The 27,024-nt window shown below is 43.6% G+C and overlaps 1 protein-coding gene across 1 annotated transcript in view; it reads left to right on the top strand.

The window, feature by feature from the left end:
• LOC124775236 (ABC transporter G family member 14) overlaps positions 1-27,024 on the top strand; it is a 78,241-nt gene that overhangs the window by 33,580 nt on the left and 17,637 nt on the right. The window contains exons 5-6 of the mRNA XM_047250074.1: positions 103-358; positions 2,996-3,160. Coding sequence (XP_047106030.1) covers positions 103-358; positions 2,996-3,160 — 421 coding nt within the window. The remainder of the gene's footprint in view (positions 1-102; positions 359-2,995; positions 3,161-27,024) is intronic.

Genomic DNA, 27,024 nt, shown 5'->3' with positions numbered 1-27,024 from the left:
TGTTGTTTTCTTTTTTCCTGAACATGAGTGTACGTTGAGACTGTGTGTTCAGTATGACCAACTGTCGAACTGAATGAATAAAGGTAAGTGGTTGTGGTACAGGAGCCGACGTCGGGGCTGGACTCTCACTCGGCCTACAGCCTGATGCTGAGCCTGAAGCGGTACGCCGTGTCGGAGGGCAAGACGGTGGTGGTGGCGGTGCACCAGCCGTCGTCGCAGATCTTCCAGCTGTTCGACAAGCTGCTGCTGCTGTGCGCCGGCCAGACCGCCTACTACGGGCCCGCGCGCGCCGTCGTCGACTTCTTCAGCGCCATCGGCCTGCCCGTCATGCCGCAGTACAACCCCGCCGACTTCATCCGTGAGTATCGGACACGGCGTCCGCCACCACTTCCTGCCTCTCCATCTCACACCAACACTTAAACCCAGCGTCCTCAGTTGTTTGTTGTCTACATTCCACTTTCCGTCTGCCGCTACAGTTTTTTCCTTCCGCAGTCCTTAAGTACCATAAACGATATTCCTTGATGGAATATTCAGTCCGGAATCGCACTGCTGCGACGGTCGCAGGTTCGAATCCTGCCTCGGGCATGGATGTGTGTGATGTCCTTAGGTTAGTTAGGTTTAAGTAGTTCTAAGTTTTAGATGTTAGGTCCCATAGTGCTCAGAGCCATTTGAACCATTTTTGGTTCAGGATACAATCAAAACACTTGGCTGGGAGCTGCTACCCCACCCGCCGTATTCACCAGACTTGGCCCCTTCCGACTACCATTTGTTTTCATCAGTGGGACACGCATTGGCTGAGGAACACTTCGATTCCTACGAAGAAGTCGAAAATTGGATGTCTGATTGGTTTGCTTCAAAAGACGAACATTTGTATTGATGTTGTGTCCACAAATTGCCAGAAAGGTAATCAAAATAGAAAGCAATGGTCAGTTCTTTGGATAAATGTTTTTACTTTTAATTCAAAATTGTTGTTGTTGTGGTCTTCAGTCCTGAGAATGGTTTGATGCAGCTCTCCAAGCTACTCTATCCTGTGCAAGCTGCTTCATCTCCCAGCCTGCATCCTTCTGAATCTGCTTAGTGTATTCATCTCTTGGTCTCCCTCTACGATTTTTACCCTCCACGCTGCCCTCCAATACTAAATTGGTGATCCCTCGATGTCTCAGAACATGTCCTACCAACCGATCCCTTCTTCTAGTCAAGTTGTGCCACAAGCTCCTCTTCTCCCCAATTCTATTCAATACCTCCTCATTAGTTGTGTGATCTACCCATCTAATCTTCAGCATTCTTCCGTAGCGCCACATTTCGAAAGCTTCTATTCTCTTCTTGTCTAAACTATTTATCGTCCACGTTTCACTTCCATGCATGGATAAACTCCATACAAATACTATCAGAAACAACTTCCTGACGTTTAAATCTATACTCGATGTTAACAAATTTTTCTTCTTCAGAAACGCTTTCCTTGCCATTGCCTGTCTACAGTTTATATCCTCTCTACTTCGACCATCATCAGTTATTTTGCTCCCCAAATAGCAAAACTTCTTTACTACTTTAAGTGTCTCATTTCCTAATCTAATTCCCTCAGCATCACCCGACTTAATTAGACTACATGCCATTATCCTCGTTTTGCTTCTGTTGATGTTCATCTTATACCCTCCTTTCAAGACACTGTCCAATTAGTGTTTCATATTCACACAAAAAAGACGCTCATTTCATACCGGTACACCTGGTAGACTCACCACATTTCACGGAACTGTCATAGACATACACTCGACGTTGCAAGTCCCACTGCTCCATAGTAACTGACAAGGGAACCTCCCCATCGCACCCCCTCAGATTTAGTTATAAGTTGGCACAGTGGATAGGCCTTGATAAACTGAACACAGATCAATTGAGAAAACAGGAAGAAGTTGTGTGGAACTGTGAAAAAATAAGCAAAATATACAAACTGAGTAGTCCATGGGCGACATAAGCAACGTCATGGACTAAGTGTGCTTAGAAGCGCCGTGGTCCCGTGGTAGCGTGAGCAGCTGCTGAACGAGAGATCCTTGGTTCAAGTCTTCCCTCGACTGAAAATTTTACTTTCTTTATTTTTGCATAGTTATTATCTGTCCGTTCGTTCATTGACATCTCTGTTCACTGTAATAAGTTTAGTGTCTGTGTTTTGCGACCGCACTGCAAAACCGTGCGATTAGTAGACGAAAGGACGTGCCTCTCCAATGGGAACAGAAAACATTTGATCGTAAGGTCATAGGTCAACCGATTCCTCCACAGGAAAACACATCTGATATATTCTATACGACACTGGTGACGGCATGTGCGTCGCATGACAGGAATATGTTGTCGACCCATCCAACTTGTACACTTGGCGAATGGGTAAAAAGATTCTTCTACCTTGCCCGATTTAGGTTTTCTTGTGGATGTGATAATCACTCCCAAAAAATTGATGAAAACATAAGAGTTTGTCACATAAACTGAAAATAAAAAATTAAAATTTACACTTGATGGAAGATTTGAACCTAGGACCTTTCGTTCCGCAGCTGCTCACGTTACCACGATACCATGGCGCTCCTGCGTTCCTATCGTCCTTATTGTTGCTTATCTTCCCTTGAACTACTCAGTTTGTATATTTCGCTTATTTTTTCACAGTTCTACACAACTTCTTCCTGTTTCCTCAATTGATCTGTGTTCAGTTTTTCAAGGCCTATCCACTGTGCCAACTTATAACTAAATCTGAGGGGGGTGCGATGGGGAGGTTCCCTTGTGAGTAAATGAAATGGCGTCTTGTGTGGATCAGAACTATCCCCACCACGACCACCTCCCACCACCGCGCCATCAGTACTACGCAGTTCTAACCTGTCCGCCTCCCGTGTGTCACCCTGTAGTTCGGTAATTTTCACATCTGTCAACACCTGCTTTCTTTGGGATTGAAATTATTATATCGTGCTTGAAGTCTGAAACTGAAGTAAAAGGAAACTTTTGTGTTTGGTGTGTGCAGTGGAGCAGGTGAAGGGGAGCGAGGAGATGCGGAAGAAGATTGTAGCAGCGAGCCGGGACGCACGTAGCTCTCCCGACTACCCGCAGGAGCTGCTGCCCGGATTCTTCGCGACCGACGCGCGCCACCACAAGTTCCTGGCAGACGCGGGCCAGCTGCACGCCAACGGTAAGCACACAACACCACTTCACTCCACTTCTGCTCCTCATACCACCGGTAGCCTAGGGCAGTCAGCGCTTGGCGTGTGGCGCACAGGTGGGCCAAACCCCCTTTTACACGATCGACTTTGTCTCACAAGGGGAGGCCGCCAATTGTGAATTTCAGATTCGGTTCATACTGCGCATAATAAAAGCTCATGGCCAGAGGTGTAATGTGGCAAAGCACCAAGATGCACTTCTCAGCCGTTGTCGAGAAAATAGACCGTTAGAAGACACCGTTGCGGTGTAATACTCTCTACGATTTATAGTGTTCTATAGTGTCGTGGCGCTGCATGTTGGTGAAGGCGGATCGCTCTCCAATTGTACCGCCTGCATTTTTCCGTTTTTTTAACAGGGTGTACCAAAGCTCTCCCGTCCGCACCGATTTTCAACGATGTTATAAGTTGCGCTAGGGACCGCATTTACCTTCTTTCGAAGTTAGCAGGCAACTACGCTTTTATGCGGCGGCTCGTTTCGGCCCATTCAACATCTGTCCTTCAAGTGTAACGATCGAGTAACGGAGTTTATATTTCATACCTGCCACAGCGAATTTCTGTTCGTGGGGTCTCTATTCTAATTCGAACGTTTGACTTACGCTATACGTATTCGTTTCGGAATATCGTTTCTACGTCTTCCGTTAACTATACGTGGTTAACATTATGAAGACAATTAATAACATTTGTGAAATACAACTTTGTTTGCGGAAAACATAATGATGTTCGAAGTCGCCAGTTTTTCCACGACAAACGACTTTCAACAACTTATTATATCCATAATTGTTGCAACTGATTGGCCGGCCGGTGTGGCCGTGCGGTTAAAGGCGCTTCAGTCTGGAACCGCGTGACCGCTACGGTCGCAGGTTCGAATCCTGCCTCGGGCATGGATGTGTGTGATGTCCTTAGGTTAGTTAGGTTTAAGTAGTTCTAAGTTCTAGGGGACTTATGACCACAGATGTTGAGTCCCATAGTGCTCAGAGCCATTTGAGCAACTGATTGGCGGGAATTATTTATATATATATATATATATATATTATTTGAATTACAAAAAAATACTAAAAAAAGTTGCATGGTGCGAGATTCGATCCGGCGACCTTCGGATTACAAACCCGAGCGCTTACCGCTGCGCCACGTCGCTGTGGAAAATTATTAATCGTAGAAAGTATTTCACCGCAACGGTTCTTTTAACTGTCGATTTTCTCGACAACGGCTGAGAAGTGCATCTTGATGCTTTGCCACATTACACCTCTGGCCATGAGCTTTTATTATGCGCAGTATGAATCGAATCTGAATTTCACAATTGGCGGCCTCCCCTTGTCAGTTGGCTACTCCAGACACGCGCGTCTACTGCGGCGCCCCTGGCGTTTTATGCGCGTACTGACTCTCCTCTGTTTTGAGTGGTCATTTCCGTTTACACGTAAGCGCCAAAATTGCTGGTGTTGTGATAACTGTCTGCTGTGCGGTTTGGCATTTGAATAGTGAAAGTGGGCTTTTGAGGGGGACTAAAGCAACAAAATGTAGGAACAAACAATAATGATAAAGATTTTAGACATGGCTGAAACAGCAACTGTTGATATTCTTCACGGTAAATGACAACCAAAACAATTGCAGGATAAAGATTTATTAAAATTCTTGATCACGGTTTTGGTATATCTAAATATACCTTCATCAGAAGTAAAATACCCTGAACAGGAAGACACTTTCATTAGCAAAAACTTTGCATCGGAAATGATAAAGGAAAAACACTATAGCTTAAGTAACCGTAAAATTACCAGAGTCTTACAGGCACAAAAACTTTTAGGCACTTACTAAAATTAAATCCTGCAATGGAGATTAATAAAACAACTGTGCCAAAGGCGTCGTCAGTAGTTAAAACATCATCTCCATTTATACAACATGATAATGGACAGAGGGCCGATGTGAACAGAGCTTAGCATCAGTACTTGGCCTATGAACTATCGTGACGAGGCTGTGAAAGCCCTAGGGCAGACAGTTTCGCCGAGAGACAGTTTCAAACCCATCCTTGCTTTAATGTAATACAGTCTGGCTGGCTAGAAGTTAGTTGTCTTGCCTGCTGATGCCATTTTTGATGTTTGCTGTTTGTGGTTTTCGATGTGTATGTGTGGTTAATTGACTGTTATGTTTTTATTCACAACGACAGATGGTTTCGTTTTACTTTAACATTTTGGTTGTTTTTCGATAGTAAGTTACGCGATATTCTCGCGCATAACACTAGTGCCCCCTCTCGTTAGATGTGTTCCGTAGCGCAAGCTTCATCTGCTTGACACTAGGACACAGGTAAATTGGTTTTCATATTCTCTATTTTACTAGATGTTTTCAAATGGTTCTGATGTGTTTTATTTATTAAGAGAGGTGGTTTGAATTAGCACAACTTTTAATAATTTTGATGCGCATGTGTATGTATCCATGGATTTTAATGTGCGCGAGTGTCTAGCACATACCACAAGTGCCCTCTCTCGGCGAAACTGTCTGCCCTAGGGCTTTACACCCTCGTCACGATAGTTCATAGGCGAAGCGCTGATGCTAAGCTCTGTTCACATCGGCCCTCTGTACATGATCATGTTGTATAAATGGAGATGTTTTAACTACTGACGACGACTTTGGCACAGTCGTTTTATTAATCTCCATTGCAGGATGTAATTTTAGCAAGTGACTAAAAGTGTTTGTGCCTGTAAGACTCTGGTAATTTTACGGTTACTTAAGCTATAGTGTTTTTTCTTTCTCATTTCCGATGTTAAGTTTTTGCTAATGAAAGTGTCTTCCTGATCAGGGTATTTTACTTCTGATGAATGTACATTTAGATATACCGAAACCGAGGTCAAGAATTTTAATTTTTATCCTGCAACTGTTTTGGCTTTCTTCATTTACCGTGAAATAATGATAGAAATTACTAACGAACAAAGCAGAATTCGTAATGGAAGTTCTTGACAAAAGTCGTGTGGTAAATTCGCTACATTCCTGAGAAATTAGTGAATAGGAAAAGCGTCATCCAAACATTTCAGAACCTATACATGTACTTGCTCGAGAAAATATACTTGCAAACACATTAGACAATATGTAAAACGCAGTAAATTGCTTTATCCTTTCTCTCTTGTTTTCTTGCTAAGTGCCTAATAACAACGAAAATTATTTTTCTCGTCCAATAACTCACTTTTTCACAGTTCAAATAATTTTCATTAAAACACTTTTATCTATTTACGATCTTACTCATGCATAGTGCAAGTTTTGTTCTCTGTAAAACGTAATTGCGTTTTGCTCCCAAATATTTCGTCTCTCTTGTAGGAGAACACCAGTGGGCAGGAAAAAAATATCAGGACCTTGTGTAACCTTTCATTGTGCCACAAAAAAAAAGAAGATTAAGACGACACGAAAGCACGTAATCCGTTTCTGTAACACGAGTGAGCTCGTCCTTAGTAGATTATAACTTTCGATGTTAGCGGACGCCGCCATAGTCCCTTGGCTCTGCGCATGCGCAGCATGCTCGGAAATTTAGAACTCTGCACGATCTATAGATCATTGACGTCGTACAGACATTCGCGCCGCTGTAGGTTGCTGATTTACACGAGGCCACTAAAGGCGCACGCATTCGAGTAGTCGATTTTGACCAGAAAGTCGATTGTGTAAAACGGGCTTAAGTGACGTGGCAAGGACACACCAAATGCAGATACGTGGCCTTGTCGACCAAACATACACGTATATCCGTTTCTTGCCTAACTACTGGGGAAATTCAGTAATGAAACAGAGAAATAGCTGTACAGCAAAAATAGTTTATTAAATCGATGAACTTTTCTATTTTCCCACGCAATCCCCACAGACTTCTGTGGACTTGACCCGCCCTCTTAGTCTTCTTTTCCCCCCAGCGAAGAATTTTTACCGTGATCTAGACACCACTTCTCTTCTTCTCCTTCACCTCTTCCGTTGAACATGGCACACAAAGCTTCTTTCGGCGGATCAACCACATACAAATTCGAAGGGGCAAGGCCAGTGTTTACGGAAATCCTCGCAGAATAAACCCTCGCAGTTGACTATTACGTAAAAGTCATCACTGCTATTCCAATCTCCATGTAGCAGGTCATGTAAGACCCCTACCTGCGTCTCGCCCTCTCAAAGCAAAAACAGACTTCTTGACATCTTAAAATGTCAAGTTATTTCGTTGTCCCAGTGCAGAGGCAGAACGTAGACCTTTAGACCATTGTTTCTGCTGTGTCGCTTTAACCCAACAGTGTGAAAAAATACATAATTTTAACGTTTTTGGAAAATTAACCTTTGTTATCACAGTAAGCAAAGAACACAAGAAGAAATTGGCAAAAGTAAACATTCAGTTGTTTTAAGGAGATGAAATTACACACTGTACTGTGATGTGGTGTGGTATTGCGTATGCATACAGGAATTACACTCAGAGTTATTAATTTTTCTTATCGGTCAACATATAATTTTTTCTCAGTGACAAATTATATTAACATTTAGCAAACCAGCTTACACTTTCCTAAACTCAATTATATTTCACATTGCTCGCAAGGCCGCGGTCTTATAGTGTGACAATTATTGAAAGATATGAAAAAAAACGTAAATTAGTTACAAACTACGCCGTGCACGCAGTTTATTCAACATGTAAACGTCACTGCAGATATGCGGATTTAGATTGACATGTTCGATATGCCTGCCATCATTGGCGATGATGTGGCGCAGACGAATAGCTAAATTGTGCATGACCGCTGAAGTGTCAGAAAATCGTTGCTGTCGATGACCTCCTGAATATGTTTCAGCTCAGCAATGGTTTCGGGGTTATTGCAGTACACCCTGTCTTCAGTACAGCCCCACAAAAAGGAGTCACATGAGTTTGGATTCGGAGAACGTGGCGGCCAATCAAGGCCCATGCCAGTGGCCTCTGGGTACCCCAGAGCCAGAATGCGGTTCCCAAAGGACATCAAACAAACACACTTGCTTCGGTGGGCGTCGAGCTCAGTCTGTCATGAACCACATCTTGTCGAAATCAGGGTCACTTTGGATAATGGGGATGAAGTCATTTTCCAAAACCTTCATATACCGTTCGGTAGTCACCGTGCCATCCAGGAATATCGCACCGATTCTTCCGTGACCGAACAGTGCACACCGCACAGTCACCTGTCGAGAGTGAAGAGACTTCTCGATCGCGAAATGCGGATTCTCTGTCTCCCAAACGCACTAGTTTTGCTTATTGACGAACCCATCCAAATCAATGTGGGCTTCGTCGCTGAACCAAACCATACATGCGCATAATTATTCCCATCATGCCCCGCGGCGAACAGTGCAGTTTGAGCGTTCAGAACTTACGACAGTTTTATTTCGTGTAGTTCAATAATTGTCGTCCTGTAGGCTGTTACCTGTGCTAATCTCGCAGTTGATTCGTAGGTAGTAGCGAGTCGCCATGTTGAACCCGGGGGCAGTGTTTACCTGCAGCGAGATGTTAACGCCACTATGCATTTCTAATTGGGCTGCTTGTTTATAGCATTCAGCTCGTGTCACGTGGAGCTGCCGGCTGGTGAGGCTCTTGAAAATTAATGGTTCTGGCTCAGTCCCGGTGCTGTACAGCTATAGCTGATTTGTTGTGTTGGCCCAGTCGCACGTAGCGTTCACCATAGAATTCATGCATCAAAATCTTTACTACCCTAAAAAATACGTCTGAAATTCGATGCATCAGCATGCGAACTTTGGTTTCCCTACGCACTGTTAGTGGAAGACTTGGGAGTCTTTTGTTGTATCCACAGCCTCGGAGCCGACATTTCCTCATTTGATTCGGCTGCCATCATTTGACCTCCGTTGGCCGGCAGCAGATCTTCCTCGTAAGGGACGCACTGTTCCCTGGCACGAGTTCTTCCTAGTTCGTTTGGTCGTCCTGGCCAGCCGCAAAACGCGACGCCATACGCTGCGTCATTGGCTGCCCTTCATGTGTCGGTTGAGAAATTTGTCCTTCTGCTGTACTAGAATCTGACGGACATTCCGTTATTTAATAAATACAAGGTGTGTTCAAAAAGTAAGGTGGCTTTATATTTTGAAAAAAAAAATTTATATATTCATCAATATTCATGTTGTCCCCTTCAAAGTAATCCACCTCAGATACAATACACTTGTGCCAACGCTTGTTCCAATCCTTGAAGCACTTCACATAAACACTTTTTGGTACAGCTTTGAGTACTTCCAGCGATGCTGTTTTTATTTCCTCAGGCGTTGAAAATTTGTGTCCTTTCATAGGTCTCTTCAGTTTTGGGAACAGCAAAAAGTCGCAGGTGGTCAAATCCGGCGAATATGGTAGCTCAGGCATGATTTTCGTGTCGTTTTTGGCCAAAAAAAATCTCACAAGCAACGATGAATGAGCAGGTGCATTAACATGATGCAAAAGCCATGAATTGTTTTTCCACAGTTCCGGACGTTTTTTTGCGTATTACTTCCCGCAAATGGCGCATAACGTCAAGGTAATGCCCATTACTGACCGTACGACCTTGAGGCAAAAATTCTTGATGCACTACGCCACTGTAATTGAAGAAAAAAAAGTGAACAAAACTGACATTTGATTGTGCATGGCGTGCTTTATTCGGTCTTGGCTCTCCAGGATGCTCCCATTCGGACGATTGGGCTTCGGTTTCGATATCAGGATCATCACTGACTTCATTCAAGAGCTCATGAGCGATGCTCATGCGACGGTTCTTCTGATCAAAATTGAGAAGTTTTGGAACAAACTTCGCTGACACATGTCTCATGCCCAAAACATCCGAAAAAATTGCATGACACAAGCCGGCAGATATACCAACATCCTCATCAGCTTCTCTTCGATAATTAGACGATTTTCCAGAACAATTTTCTTCACAGCTTCGACGTTATCATTCGTTGTCGATGTGCTGCGGCGTTCAGGGCGAGGTTCGTCATTGGCATCTTCTCGGCCGTCTTTGAAGAGCTCTTGTACCACTTGTAATTTTTTTTTTTTTTTTTTACTTAGTTGACTCACCGTCTGTCAACGTTTCAGAGCACTTGATTCCATTTTTCATACAAAATTTGATGCAAATGCTTTGTTCAATTTTTTTATAATAATCGAAACCGTAGAGCACACGAAAACACGTCTAATCTTTCTATCTGTCGAAAACAAACGGATTATGCTGTAGACTCGAAACTGTGAAGATATGTTAGAGACATATGTACCAACATAACAAAAAAAGCGATAATCGAATGTACGTTGCCCGCGCAATTCGAAAAGTCACCTTTTTTAACAGCTCTCGTACATCCTCATAAGGGCAAGAAAACATTTTTTCCGGGTATCTATGTTTCGCCCATAGTAGCAACTGGTATTCGTCAGGATAGCATATTTACCACTCAAGCGGTAGCCGAATCTTTTTTAATACAGAAAGTTCGTTGTTGACTGTAGAGATTACTTCATAATTGCAGTTTCGGCCTTAAGGCCATTATTGAGTGGTACTGCAAAACATTTTGCTTCAACACTTGTCAAACTTTAAAAATCTTCAAACATGTGTAGATGTCTTCATCAGAACTGAGGCTTCCCAGTGAAGAATATAGCAGGACTGAACGAGCGCGAAGCATAACTCCAACCATGAGAAGTTAATCAATAGCCGAAACACTGGCTCATATAACGAGACGACACACGCGCGTACCCGGAAAAGTTTTACCGGAAAACTTCATAATTTTCTCAGAATGAGATTTTCACTCTGCAGCGGAGTGTGCGCTGATATGAAACTTCCTGGCAGATTAAAACTGTGTGCCCGACCGAGACTCGAACTCGGGACCTTTGCCTTTCGCGGGCAAGTGCTCTGAGCTACCGAAGCACGACTCACGCCCGGTACTCACAGCTTTACTTCTGCCAGTATCTCGTCTCCTACCTTCGCAGGAGAACTTCTGTAAAGTTTGGAAGGTAGGAGACGAGATACTGGCAGAAGCAAAGCTGTGAGTACCGGGAGTGAGTCGTGCTTCGGTAGCTCAGATGGTAGAGCACTTACCCGCGAAAGGCAAAGGTTCCGAGTTCGAGTCTCGGTCGGGCACAGTTTTAATCTGCCAGGAAGTTTCATAATTTTCTGTTTATCAAACAGCAGCTATTAACTCGTAAACACACACTAGTTAATTCAGTTTGTAATTTCTGTGTTGCCCGTCTCCTCATCCTCCCAGAGAACAGCATTATAAACTCTGAGAAGCATATCAAAAGCTGAGAGCGCTATGCGAAAAGACTGAAGTCAACATTCCATTAACGATTCTGCAGCGGATATCTAATAATGTACGTACTAACAAACTGTTTGCTTTAAAATATCCGTATCATCTTTTTGAGACCTAAAGATATTCATTATTGCAAGAAAAAATTACAAATACCCTGTATAAACACACACATAAAACTGGCGCGAGCAAGCTGTCGCTTAAGCAGCACATTTCGTAGTGTTTAATATTCTGTGAAGCTATACTGTGTCTGTTCTCCTGTAGCGCTACATGCAGAATTATTACGGTGGAAAACTCAGTTTTGTTGATGACTAACGCAGTAACATATAAGGCCGTGCTTTAATTCCACCGTATGCTGAATGGCAGAGTTTATATCCCTGAAACAAGGATTATTTCAATCACTGTTTACGAACAAGAGCCATTCAAATAAATATGGAAGTTTAACGGAGTCTGAAAGGAGACCTACAAAGCGCGTTGTTATAATGCCGAGTGAAGCCAAATAGCATGGCGCGAAAGAGCTTTCATTATGTGGAGCTGATGGAAGGTAATGGTTGCTCGACGGTAGGTGGAAGGCTTCAGACGGCGCAATATCCCGGAAGAGACTGCGCGTCGCTGCTTTATAACGGCCACACCATTGTGCAGTGGCTCTTTGGTCGGTACTATAGCTCTTATCTCTGTCGTTGTGGCCACCTAGTGGTCTCTTTCTTCCTGCCACGCTTATCGCCTGAGTACTACAGGTCATTTAGTCCAGTAATTGCGCACATTTCATTCACTGTGTTGTTTGTTGACGTTTTAATGCTCCAACAAGTTTTTACGTTTAGTACACGTGTCTCGGAAAATAAAATTGACCCTTCAAAAGACCCTTGCGCTCCTATAGTATAGTAGCTGGTTCTTCACGGCTGTTACGTCATCAGCTGTTTTGTAAAACATTACAGCCTGTTTGCCACAGGTTTAATCGTTGCCATGAGTGTGCAAAACCTCTAAAAGATGTAGCACAATGACCCTCACATATTATCCTATAGCACACCTTAAGTAAAATGCTGGGTTAAGACTAGATACCAATCAGACGCTCAGAGACTGTCCACGAAAGTCGACTGCGTTCCAAACCGTTGTAGCAGTCTATTATAGTCTAAGTTATAATTAACAAATTCTACTATCATCAACCAGATACAAATGTTCATATTTTCTGACCAAGCCAACTGCAGATGATCATGAATCTGAATGGACTATTCTCAGACACTTCCAGACTGTATGTATGCAATAGGTTAATAATAGTAGTAAACTGTATATACGAATACCTACGAGATACAAAACGACAAGGCAAATATAAGAAAATTAAGGCCCCTCTCTAAGTGACGATTCTCAAACATTTTACGATCTTCCACATTTGAGACACTTAGACATGCTTTCCCACCCACCTGAAATAACAGGCAGTTACAATTAAACTTTCGCTACTGGAGCCTATGAGGGGCGTTTGAAAAGTCCGTTCAAAGTCAGAGAGATGGCACCACCGGCACATACCGAGGTCATGCTTAGTTAGTAGCATTCTTTGGAAAGAACGCACACCAAGATTCAGCCATATTGGTCTATTTCTTTGTCTTTGGCATTCGTGTGAATCAAGGAAGTCGAGTGATTGTCAAAAAATGGATGAAAAGGAATTTCGTATGGTGATTAAACATTACTTTATGAAAGGCAAAACGCCTCAGGAGACTAAAGAGAAGCTTGATAAACATTGCGGCGACTCTGTACCGTCGATTAGAAAAGTTTATAAGTGGTTTCAAAATTTTCGGAGTTGCCATATGGGCACAAGTGATGCTGAACGTTCTGGACGCCCTGTGGTGGTTACGACTCCAGAAATAATTGATAAAATCCATGATACGCTGATGGATGACAGAAGAGTTAAGGTGTGTGAGATTGCTAGTGATGAATGGGTTCATAATATTTTGTATAAACATTTGGACATAAGAAAGCTACCTGCAAGATGGGTTCCGCGATTGCTCACGCTTGACCAAAAACGGAATCGTGTGAAGTGTTGCAAGGATGGTTTGCAGCTGTTCAGGAAGAATCCGCAGGACTTCCAGCGTCGTATCGCCACTGTGGAAGAAACATGGATATATTACTATACTCCTGAGGCCAAACAACAATCTAAACAACGGGTTACCAAGGGAGAATCTGCACCAAAAATAAGGCGAAGACCATTCCTTCGGTCGGAAAGGTTATGGCGAATGTCTTCTGGGATTCACAAAGGATAATCCTCATCGACTACATGTAAAAGGGTAAAACTATTACAGGTGCATATTATTCATTGGACCGTTTTAAAACCGAGCTGCCAGCGATTGGACCGCAAAAAAGTCTTTTTCCATCACGACAATGCACCAGCACACACCTCAGCAGTTGTGGTCGCAAAATTAATGGAAATAGGATTCCAACTCGTTTCACATTCCCCCATTCTCCAGACTTGGCTCCCCCGGACTACTAATTGTTCCCCAATTTGAAGAAATGGCTAGCAGGACAAAGATTTTGTTCAAACGAGGTGGTGATTGCAGCAACTAATAGTTGTTTTGCAGACTTGGACAATTCCTATTATTCAGAAGGGATCAACAAATTAGAACAGCGTTGGATGAAGTGTGTAAGTCTAAAAGGAGACTATGTCGAACAATAAAAAAGGTTTACCCCAAACACGTAAGTAGTTTTTATTTTTGCACCGACTATTCAAACGCCCCTCGAATGTGGGCGGAAAACTATTTACCGTATGGGTAGCCAACTTTATAGGAATCATGTTCAGACTGTGAGCTGCGGAACTTGTGTTGTTAGTAATGTTAGTGTCATGACTTACCGTTAGCTGCCGGCACTGGTACGGAACTTAGAACCCAAAGGACATGAAACATCAACGGCATACGTTACAATGATCTGCTTCACCGTCATGTGTTCCCTGCTCTGTGGGAGAGAGCCGCTTTGGACTAAACTGTTTTGATGTACGATGGAGCTCTACTTCACATTGCTCACTCGGTTACTCTCTAACACATTGGGAGAAAACCAAATTACTGGCTGATTGTTCCAAACTGGTCGGCCACTAAAGTCTCCAGAAGTGAATCGGTATGATCTCTGGCTGTGAGGTTACCTGAAGGACAGTGTTACCAACGGGACCCTAACATATGTTGGAGGTAGAAGATCGGCATAGCGAGGGAAGTAGCCAACATCCCACCTGCTTCGAGCAGCTGTAGAGCAATCTCTAGGGCGGTTCCAGGCTGTCTTGGATGTAGACGATCGTTGCACAACGGTTGTAAACTGGAAAACACACTAAGGTGACAAATCATGGGATAGCAATATGCACGTACAGGGGTGTCGGCAATATCATGTACACAAGATATTAAAGGGCAATGTATTGGCGGAGCTGTCATTTGTACTCAGGTGATTAATGCGAAAAGATTTCCATTGTGATTAGGCCACACAATTTGAATTTACATACTATGAATACGGAATGGTAGTTGGAGGTAGACGCATGTGACATTCCATTTCGGAAATCGTTAGGGAATTCAGTATTCTGAGATTCACAATGTCAAGACCGTGACGAGAATACCAAATTTCAGGCATCACCTCTCACCGCCGGTCTCTATGGCCGAGCGGTTCTAGGCGCTTCAGTTTGGAACCGCGCGACCGCTACGGTCGCAGGTTCGAATCCTGCCTCGGGCATGGATGTGTGTGGTGTCCTTAGGATAGTTAGGTTTAAGTAGTTCTAAGTTAAAGGGGACTGCTGACCTCAGATGTTAGTGCCATAGTGCTCAGAGCCATTTGAACCATCACCTCTCACCACTGATAACGCAGTGGCTGACGGCCTTCACTTAACGACCGAAATCAGTGGCGTTTGTGTAGATTCGTCGGTGCTAACAGACAAAGAACACTGCCTGAAATAAGCGCAGAAATCAATGTGGGGACGAACGTATCCGTATGGCGAAATTTGGCGTCAGTGGGCTATGGCAGCAATGACCGACGCGACTGCCTTTGCTAACAGCACGACACCGCCTTCAGCGCCACTCCTGGGATCGTGACCGTATCGGTTGGACCCTAGACCACTGGGAAACTGGACTGGTCAGATGAGTCGCGATTTCAGTTGGTAAAAGCTGACAGTAGTGCTGGAGTGCGGGCAGACCCCACGGAGCCAAATTGTTATCATGGCATTGTGCAAGTTGGTGATGGCTGCATAATGGTTTAGATTGTGATTACATGGAATGGGCTGGGTCTTTTGGTCCAACTGAACCGATCACTGACTGGAAATGTTCATGTTCGGCTACTTGGAGATCATATGCAGCCATTCATGGGCTTCATGTTCCCAAACAGCGATGAAATTTTTATGGTTAACAATGCCCCTTGGCTCTAGGACACAGTTGATCACGATGGCTCGAAGAACATTCTGGACAGTGCCAGCGAATGATTTGGCCCGAATGATTTGGCCCGAATGATTTGGCCCGAATGATTTGGCCCGAATGATTTGGCCCGAATGATTTGGCCCGAATGATTTGGCCCGAATGATTTGGCCCGAATGATTTGGCCCGAATGATTTGGCCCGAATGATTTGGCCCGAATGATTTGGCCCGAATGATTTGGCCCGAATGATTTGGCCCGAATGATTTGGCCCGAATGATTTGGCCCGAATGATTTGGCCCGAATGATTTGGCCCGAATGATTTGGCCCGAATGATTTGGCCCGAATGATTTGGCCCGAATGATTTGGCCCGAATGATTTGGCCCGAATGATTTGATCGTCTGACACGAATCCTTTCGAACATTTATGGGACATAATAGTGATTTGTGTGTGCACAACCTCCTGCACAGTCATCAATTTCACAATTCTGGATGGCTAGAGGCAGAGACTTCCAAAGACTTGGTGGCTCAATGCCACGTAGGATTGCTGCACTACACTGGGCTAAACATCCGACATGATATTATGAGGTATCCTATGGCTTCTGACACCTCATGGTACACAATTAACAAATTTTTCTCTCTCGAGTGGAAACTAAAGAATGGTTCAAATGGTTCTAAGCACTATGGGACTTAACATCTGAGGTCATGAGACCCCTAGACTTGGACCTACTCAAACCTAACTAACCTAAGGACATCACACACATCCATGCCCGAGGCAGGATTCGAACCTGCGACCGTAGCAGCAGCGCGGTTCCGGACTGAAGCGCATAGAACCGCGCGGCCCCAGCGGTCGGCTGGGAAACTAAAATCAGTTTTTTTAATTCTATTTTACTTTTTTTCAGTGGTTTATTCGTCATTTCCGCATGTCTTTAAGGGGGGGGGGGGGGGGGGTAGGACGTCAAACGGGCTGACTTGGAGCAGGAGAGGCACCAGAGACATTTTAATTTCCACTGTCTATACCTTTACAAGTAAATTCATAAAACTTTGTGAGCATGACCAGGAAGGATTCAGGATTCACACTCGTAGCAGCGGAAGTTCAATAACATAAAATATTTTTTTTGCGTGTGAAATTTCATCATTTTGTCACTTACTATTGGCTGCATTTGTTGCTATAGGTACACTTTTCTTCGTAAGTAAGAGAGACTGTTCGATGAATTTTGCATAGCATACAAACCATACTTTCAGATGTCTGAAACTCTAGAATCTATTTAATTTATGAAAAAAACGAATGAGCTGTTACGTTTTAAACATTATGTTTAGAAAACAATCAAATTTTGTAGCTAATTCTCAATTTTTACCACAGTTTTTAATAGATTTGGAAAATTATAGAATTTCATACACCCGTAAGTATGGTTTTATGCTGTGCAAAATTCATCAAAGAATCTCTCTTACTCGTGAAGAAAAATGTACCTATAAAAACAAATGCAGCCAACAGTAAATGAAAAAATAATGAAATTTCATATCTAAAAAAAAAAGTATTTTGTTATGTTTTTGCACTTCCATTGCTATGAGTGTGAATCCTGAATCCTTCCCGGTCATGCGGACAAAGTTTTATGAATTTATTTGTAAAAGTATAGACAGTAGAAAATAAAATGTCCTGTGGTGCCTCTCCTGCTCCAAGTCGGCCCGTTTGACGTCCTACCCCCCCCCCCCCCACCCCCCCCTTACTTGTTTCCACAAGTTTCATAATCCTATAATCACTCGTTTATCGTGGTGGCCCCCACAAGTAGCGAAAGTTTAATTAAACTCACCCTGTAGTTTCACATACCTCCCAACCAGCCTTAAAGATTTTCATACGTATCGTCGCAAGCCCACTTGAAAATACTTTCAACGCCCCCCTCCCCCCCCCCCCCCCCCCCGCCTCCAAAAAAAAAAAAAAAAAAAAAACCACGGAAACAGCCCCTTAGAAAAATTATAAATGACTGTGCTTAAACTGACACGCAATATTTTTAGCGCAACGCAAGCCGACTTTTAATAATCCCTACAAAAGAATGGCCCTGACTAACATTAACCTATACCTTTCACAAATCACTTATCTCACAAACTACTGCAATACAGCGAGCTCGAATACCGCCAGCTAAATAAAAGATTCTAACTACTAAAGGCACTAACTACTGATAGGCATAGTTAGCAAATGAAAGATTTTGATAAAGAACGAAATTTTACCTTAACAGTGTTCAAAAGTCATCCAGTCTTACAAATTTACTGTCTGTGATGGACACAAGTCCAGATCATCCGCTCTCAAAACTCCGCTATCTCTCTCCCCACATCCACCACTGTTGGCGGCTCACCTCCAACTGCCCAACACTACAATAGCCAACAACAATGCAAACCAGCCACAGACTGCACACAGTACAGCCAGTGATTTTCATACAGAGCGCTACGTGGCGTTACCAATAAAAAAACCTATACAGCCTACTCACAACACACACACACACACACACACACACACACACACACACACACACATACACACACACAGAGGTTTGAGAACTTTTTTGTCGAGTTAGAAAGGGTCCGTAATTCGACCCTAAGGTACCGGCATTACAGCGTGCAATTGATATGGGATGGGTAAAGTGACTGGGTAATCCTACTCTCGGCTGCGATCCCTCCTGGACAGCTGTTTCTGAAGAAGACTGTGGACCTAAATAGAGGTCGCCTGTGACGTGCCCAATGTGGAGAGGAGAGTGAGCCGTGTGTTGGCACAGGGCGCGTGGACTGCGCGTGCCGCTGCCACGAGGGCGACGCGTCGCCGTCGGGGGCGGCGTCGGCGGCGGCGGGGGCGGGCGCGCAGCTGCACCCGCACTCGCACGCGCATGCGCACACGCAGCTCGAGATGACGGCGGTCGCCGCGCTAGGTACGGTCCGCGCGCGCCGCGCTGCATGCTGGGGCTCCACGTGGTGTAGTATGGTGTGTTGTTGTGCTGCATGCCTGTGGCTGGCCGGGCGGCTCTGGGCCTCGCACCCGCTTCTGCATGCCCCGTCTGCAACACACCTGCTTAAGCTGGCGACGCCTGCACCACCTAGTCACCAGACTAACCACCAGATGGCAGTGACCCAGCCAGTGGGTCCACGGGTACTCACGTGCAGTCACATTAATGTGAATAACCAGCTGTTGCAGCGCGGACGACTGCGAGACGTGTGTTGTGCCTTCCAGAATGACGAGATCGCCCAGGGAATGCGGCATTCCCCAGACCATAAGAAAACATCGTTCTTGTGCAACGCAGCTAGCTCTTCATTCGCACGAAGTAATGGCCGCTATCGACAGGGGATCTCAAGTTGATTCCGTATTTATAGATTTCCGGAAAGCTTTTGACACCGTTCCTCACAAGCGACTTGTAATCAAGCTGCGGGCCTATGGGGTATCGTCTCAGTTGTGCGACTGGATTCGTGATTTCCTGTCAGGAAGGTCGCAGTTCGTAGTAATAGACGGCAAATCATCGAGTAAAACTGAAGTGATATCAGGTGATCCCCAGGGAAGCGTCCTGGGACCTATGCTGTTCCTGATCTATATAAATGACCTGGGTGACAATCTGAGCAGTTCTCTTAGGTTGTTCGCAGATGATGCTGTAATTTACCGTCCAGTAAGGTCATCCGAAGACCAGTAGCAGTTGCAAAGCGATTTAGAAAAGATTGCTGTATGGTGTGGCAGGTGGCGGTTGACGCTAAATAACGAAAAGTGAGAGGTGATCCACATGAGTTCCAAAAGAAATCCACTGGAATTCGATTACTCGATAAATAGCAAAAGTCTCAAGGCTGTCATTCAACTAAGTACCTCGGTGTTAAAATTACGAACAACTTCAGTTGGAAAGACCACATAGATAATATTGTGGGGAAGGCGAGCCAAAGGTTGCGTTTCATTGGCAGGACGCTTAGAAGATGCAACAAGTCCACTAAAGAGACAGCTTGCACTACACTCGTTCGTCCTCTGTTAGAATATTGCTGCGCGGTGTGGGATCCTTACCAGGTGGGATTGACGGAGGACATCGAAAGGGTGCAGAAAAGGGCAGCTCGTTTTGTATTATCACGTAATAGGGGGAGAGAGTGTGGCAGATATGATACGCGAGTTGGGATGGAAGTTAAAAAGCAAAGACGTTTTTCGTCGCGGTGATATCTATTTATGAAATTTCAGTCACCAACTTTCTCTTCCGAATGCGAAAATATTTTGTTGAGCCCAGCCTACATAGGTAGGAACGATCATCAAAATAAAATAAGAGAAATCAGAGCTCGAACAGAAAGGTTTAGGTGTTCGTTTTTCCTGCGCGCTGTTCGGGAGTGGAATGGTAGTGAGATAGTATGATTGTGGTTCGATGAACCCTGTGCCAAGCACTTAAATGCGAATTGCAGAGTAATCATGTAGATGTAGATGTAGGCTCCCTCCTCCGGACTAGACCATTCCAACGACTGTTGCACGCCAACGGCCATCTGTCCGATGGAGTATAAACGTGATTTATCTGAAAAGTCCATCTGTCGCGGCTCAGTGAACGTCCGTTGGCGGTACTCGCGTGCAGATTCCAGCCTTGGTCGCCCATGAACAGCAGTCATTGTGGGTGCATGAACGAGGCATGCTGCGGAGGCCCATAGGCAACAACATTATTTTGCTGAACGGTCGTTGATGAGATACAGTTCGTAGTCCCTTGGTTCATCTGAATGGTCAGTTGCTTAATAGTTGCACATCTATTCGGCCGTACGCATTCCCTCAGCCATCATTCAGCCCTGTCATCTAAGGCCCATGGTGCACCTCATCTACATCGACACTCTGCACGTCACATTTAAGTGCCTGGCAGAGGGTTCATCGAACCACCTTCACAATTCTCTATTATTCCAATCTCGTATAGCGCGCGGAAAGAACGAACACCTATATCTTTCCGTACGAGCTCCGATTTCCCTTATTTTATCTTTGTTATGGTTCTTCCCTATGTAAGTCGGTGTGAACATAATATTTTCGCATTCGGGGGAGAAAGACGGTGATTGGAATTTCGTGAGAAGATTCCGTCGCAGCGAAAGACGCCTTTCTTTTAATGATGTCCATCCCAAATCCTGTATCATTTCTGTGACACTCATTTTTATATAGGATTAATAGTTTGCGTGTAGCGAGCGAGAGAATATGAATATCTCGCGCGTGGTTTGTACTATGCATTTCGATGTGTAACTATCATCGTCAGATGGAAGGCATGTTTTGCAGAGCAGTGCATCTCGTTAGTTAACAGAGAGGCTACACGGCTATCGGATTTCTGTTATTTTTTATGTTAATGGAACGTGAAGTTCAGAACTCAAATATCAGTCGCACAAAGCAGTTCTATGCAACTCTCAAAAATACTCGAGAAAATCGACTTCGAAATTTGCTGAGCCAAGTAAGGTTGGTTTTTCGAGAGGCAGTGTGGTTCTGCGATAGAATAACTACCTGCTGAGTGGACGGCGTGGATTACATTGCCGACCGATGAAAATTGTTGAACAAATGTTGATTTTTCTACTAAAATTTTCGTGAAGCGTAACATACACAAAATTGGAAAGAATCGGTAGTGCTCGAGAGTGGTAATAGCTGGATTGCTGGTTCGAGTCTCTTGCTGCTAATTCTTTTTTCCGTTCAGTTCGCAATACCTACGTCATTTGAATATAAAATTCGTCAAATATGTGCTAATTAACACACATACCTAACTGATAAAAAAAACACTCTACAGATAAGATAGCATAACTACTTCATTTTTGACAACTATTTTCGACAGGCTCTGTTGTCATCTTCTCAACTTCAAAAATTTTTTAATGCCAGATGATTACAGTAAAGCCTGCCGAAACCAGTTGTCGAAAATAGAGAAATATTAATGCGATCTTGGTTACAGAAAGTTTTTTACCAAGTAACAGATCGCTCCTCCTCATTTCTCAACATGAGAAATTTCAGTCACATCTAATAGACATTATTGTGAAAGATGTGCGTCTTATTGTTTTTGATTACAGATCACACGCAAACATCCAGTTTTCATTGCAAATATAAACTATTAATTCCCAATATCTTATAAAAGACTGTTAATGTCGTTTAAATTTTCAAAAAATTTCCAAGCTTGTGTATTTTACTCTTCACGGATGGATATTTGTTTAAAACTTTGTATCAACCGTGAACCGAAACCAGACCGCCCATTTGGCAACAAGCATTGTACACCGCACAGCCATACCGCCTAGGAAAAATCGACCCTACTTTACGGTGTTAAAGATGGTCAGAAAATTTCAAAGTCGATTTTCTCGAGAATTTTTGAGAATTGCAATATGCTGCTTTGTGTGGTTGATATTTGAGTTCTGAACTTTGCGGACCATAAATAAAAAAAAATAAAAAAATAAAAAAAAAATAGAAAAATCCGACTGGCATATTGCGTCCTTGTCACTGGTAACGTGGCAGACTGTGGAATCGAATGGCATCGGGTCACATCTAGGATGTTAATCTGTCACCACTTATTTCACGCCTGGCAATGTTTGTTAATGTGAAAACAGCCGATTTGCACCGTGCTTCTGAGTCCACGTAAAACTTTACAGCCTCCTGTTGCTGGCTAGGACAGTCAGTTCAGAAGGTCGGAGGAAGGCCAACGGCTGACATCCTCAAATAGCATCAAGCATAGTGGAGCTCTGTGTTGTTCGAACTAACAGGCGGGCTGAAGACAGCTTCTCTACATACAAAGAGTGTTTAAATGAAAAGATACGAAACTTAAACAACCAAGTCGGTTGCAGTTTGCATTTGCCGCTTTAGGATAACGTAGTGAGATATCTAGGGACGCGAAGCATGTGTCGTCACCTCCTAATCAAAAATTCGAAGCTGTGCCTTTAGCAGACAAGGTGATGCTCAGTCTTTTTTCGACGTCCGAGATCAGAGTCTCGTCGAATTACTCGAGCACGGGAAAACCATTATCAGTGACGTGTAATGTGGGACACTGTAAACTAAGCAAGTCCTTCAGGAGCAAACGGCCTGCTCTGCTGGCGGAGAGTGTGATTCTGTTCGACGATAACACATGTCTACACGTTTCCAAGGTTACACGAAGTGTAATGGCAAAGTTTGAGAGGTAGCAGTTTGAGCATCCGCCTTGCAGCCCGTACATATCACCCAGCAACTTCCGCGTGTTTGATCCGTTAAAAATAAATAAATAAATAAATAAATAAATCATAATCTCAAAGAGAAGCACTTCAACTCGGATGACGAATGGAGGGCTACCCTCTCATAGATATAGATGATGAAGTGACACAATTTCGGAGACTCCACTGATCTCATACAGACATGATTTTAAGTGTATAGACTCAAGCTGCGAGTGAAAATTTGTACCAGGGCCGGGTATCGAAGCTGGGTCTCCTACTTACTAGGCAGGTGTGTTAGCCACTACGCCACCTTGGGCACAGCAGTTCACACATCCCTCCTCTATCTGGTGGTGTTTGAGGGAATTTTAAAATAGACTGAGAGGGGACGCATGCTGTTCGGTCAGAGGGCTGCGCGCCTTCTGTAATAAAAAAAAAACTGAGTAAAGGAATCAACGATCATCTTGAATGGATGTCTTGTGACGACCGCCCAGACCAAACGCAACGAACAATACCGAAAAAATGAGAGGCCAACGCACAATACCGAAAAAATGAGAAAAAGAGGCCAACGCACCTGCCTAGTAAGCAGGAGACCTGGGTTTGATTCCAGGTCTTTGTACAAATTTTCACCCACTATTTCAGTCTATATACATAAAATCATAAAATAAAATATAGATGACGGTTACACTTCGAAACGTGTAGTGGATCAAATAAAAACTATGTGCCTGACGCAGATGTAGGGTGTTTCACGAAGATATGCAAATATTTTAATATGTTATTCAACAAGTAAAACTAAAGAAAAAAGTTCATATAAACATAGGTCCGCAAATGTTTAGTTACGGAGTTACGGCTAATAAGAGTTTGCCTGAATTTTAGCCAAAAATGGTTCAAATGGCTCTGAGCACTATGGGACTTAACAGCTAAGGTCATGAGTCCCCTAGAACATAGAATTACTTAAACCTGACTAACATAAGGACATCACACACATCCATGTCCGAGGCAGGATTCGAACCTGCGACCGTAGCAGTAGTGCTGTTCCAGACTGAAGCGCCTATAACAGCTCGGTCACTCCGGCCGACGAAATTTAGCAACTTCGCTAATATGAAACCATCGCAAAACTATACGAGGTTACAGTAAAGCACGATTTCCATTTATTTTGTTGTTACTGGTCTGATGAATCTAATAAAACATGTCCTGGACGTGTATCTCCAGCAGAACACCCAGAGAAGCAAAAGATTATTAGACAAGTAAATTTGTTTACTTTCCATAAGAAGCTAGAAATGTTTGTCGTTGGCAACCATTAGTGAGTTGTTTCAGTCGTTTCCTAACCTTGAAACGAGTTAGTTTTATGCTTCAGTGAAAGAACCTAACAACAACAGTACATTTGTGTGAAACCACTTAGTAACTATTGTAGTTTGTAGATTATTTATGAAATAGCGGTGCCTTTCAAATTTACGACAGAGGAATACACCGATATGGTGTTTATTTATGGCAGATGTTATGGTAATGCTACGCTGCAGTTAACGAATATCACGTACGTTATCAAAGTAGGATGATTCTGACTGCACGAACCATTAGTGGAGTATTTCGAATGTTACCGGAGACAGGTTCTCTACCTATCGTTCATAATGAGTACGAGCGCTCGATACATGAAGAAGATAGTGAGGATAATATGGATGTAGTTCAACGTAGCCCGGGTACCAGTGCACGGCGTACCTCTCAACTACTGGCCATTTCACAATCTAAGGTATGGCATACACTGAAGTACAATAATCTGTATCCTTACCGTAAACAAAGTCCGCCCCCTGGTCGGTGCGACACTGTCATACCCAACGGCCCGGGTTCGATTCCCGGCTGGGTCGGAGATTTTCTCCGCTCAGAGACTGGATGTTGTGTTGTTCTTATCATCATCATTATTTCATCCCCATCCCCATCGACACGCAAGTCGCCGAAGTGGCGTCAACTCGAAAGACTTGCACCTGGCGAACGGTCTACCCGACGGGAGACCCTAACCACACAGCATTTCCATTACCATAAACAAAAAGTGCATCGTTTACATCTGGCAGATCCTGCCCTTTGCTTGGAGTTGTGCAACTGGTTAAATACTAATCGGCAGTTACCCAAATACATTTTATTTACTGAAGAGCCACAGTGCTCCAAAGAAGAGCGGCGCGTTTCGTCACAGGGTTATTTGGTAACCGTGATAGCGTTACGGAGATGTTTAATAAACTCAAGTGGCAGACTCTGCAAGAGAGGCGCTCTGCATCGCGGTGTAGATTGCTCGCCAGGTTTCGAGAGGGTGCGTTTCTGGATGAGGTATCGAATATATTGCTTCCCCCTACTTATACCTTCCGAGGAGATCACGAATGTAAAATTAGATTAGAGCGCGCACGGAGGCTTTCAGACAGTCGTTCTTCCCGCGAACCATACGCGACTGGAACAGGAAAAGGAGGTAATGACAGTGGCACGTAAAGTGCCCTCCGCCACACACCGTTGGGTGGCTTGCGGAGTATAGATGTAGATGTAGATGTTTACTCGATGTGGTATAAACAGTTCACAGAACGAGCAAGTATGATATGAAGCAAACCCATATGCAACAGTGCAACGCAATTTACAGCAGCGATTTAGCATAAATGTGTGGTGTGGTATAATCAACACACACTTTATTGGACCATTCATTTTCCCAGGACGTCTGACTGGCGAGACGTGCTTACAATTCCTTCAAGAAGAAATGCCCCGCTTACTCGAAGACGTTCCACTTGCTACGCGATTGCAAATGTATTTTCAACGTGATGGCGCGCCTCCATATTTCACCAACGCAGTTACTACACATTTAAATGAACATTTTCCCCAAAAAGGGGATTGGTCGTGGGGCTATACGTCTGTGGCTACCGAGATCACCCGATTTAACACCAATGGATTTTTGTGTATGGGAATTGATGAAAGACGTAGTTTATTAGGACAGTCAATACACGTGAGGCATTACTTGCTCGCATTATGAATGCAATAGGCGAAATTAACAACCACCCTGCGAAATTGAAACGAGCAACTAAATCTGTTCATACACGTGCAGGTAAATACTTTGAACTCGGTGGAGACATTTTTGAACATCTACTGTGAATATATTGTGAAATTCTATGCAACTGTACAACTTCCTTAACAATAATCTTTCTTTTTCCGGTTTAACACGAATTCGCGTGTGCTATGGTATTAATAAAAGCAGATTATCTGACACATTCATAGTTTCAGTTAACGTTATTACCACCATTTTTCCAAAATTACGTTCTCTAAAACTTATGTTCAAAATTTTGTGCAATTGCCTGGAATTAAAAAAAAATTGGACCAAGTAGTTAATAATATAAAAATTTTACGAAATTACTTGTTTGCCTCTCTGGATGTTCTGGCAAACTACTGCAGATACACGTCTGGGACATGTTTTATTAGATTCACCAGATCAATAACGACAAAACAAATGGAAATCGTGCTTTACATCAAACTCTTAGAGTTTTGCGATGGCTTCATATTAGCGAAGTTGCTAAATTTCGCCGGCCGGAGTGGCCGAGCGGTTCTAGGCGCTTCAGTCTGGAACAGCACGACCGCTACGGTCGCAGGTTCGAATCCTGCCTCGGGCATGGATGTGTGTGATGTCCATATGTTAGTTAGGTTTAAGTAATTCTAAGTTCTAGGGAACTGATGACCTCAGCTGTTAAGTCCCATAGTGCTCAGAGCCATTTGAATCATTTTTTGCTAAATTTCGGGCAAAATCTTTTATTAGCCGTAACTCCGTAACTAAACATTTGCGGACATATGTTTATTTGAACTTTTTCTTTAGTTGTACTTGTAGAATAACATATTAAAATATTAACATTTCTCGTGATAAATTTATATATATAGGTGTGTGTGTGTGTGTGTGTGTGTGTGTGTGTGTGTGTGTGTGTGTGTGTGTGTATGTGTGTGTTTTCTCTTTAAAATGTGAATTGAAGTTTGTGTTCGGGAGGGCACTCAGCTTAGGTAGTTCGTGCAGCAATGTTGACCATCGTACTGCGGTGGTGTAATGGTTTGCATTTCTGCCTAGCAAGCAATAAGACCAGGGTTCGAGTCCGACCGCAGCACAAATTTTAATTCATTTCGTCTGCTTCGATCATGTATTTAAA

This window comes from Schistocerca piceifrons, chromosome 2 (assembly GCF_021461385.2).
Source record: "Schistocerca piceifrons isolate TAMUIC-IGC-003096 chromosome 2, iqSchPice1.1, whole genome shotgun sequence".
NCBI classification, from domain to species: Eukaryota; Metazoa; Arthropoda; class Insecta; order Orthoptera; family Acrididae; genus Schistocerca; species Schistocerca piceifrons.
Note: the sequence above shows the minus strand (reverse complement) of the source record. Positions and strands in the feature narration are given on the sequence as shown.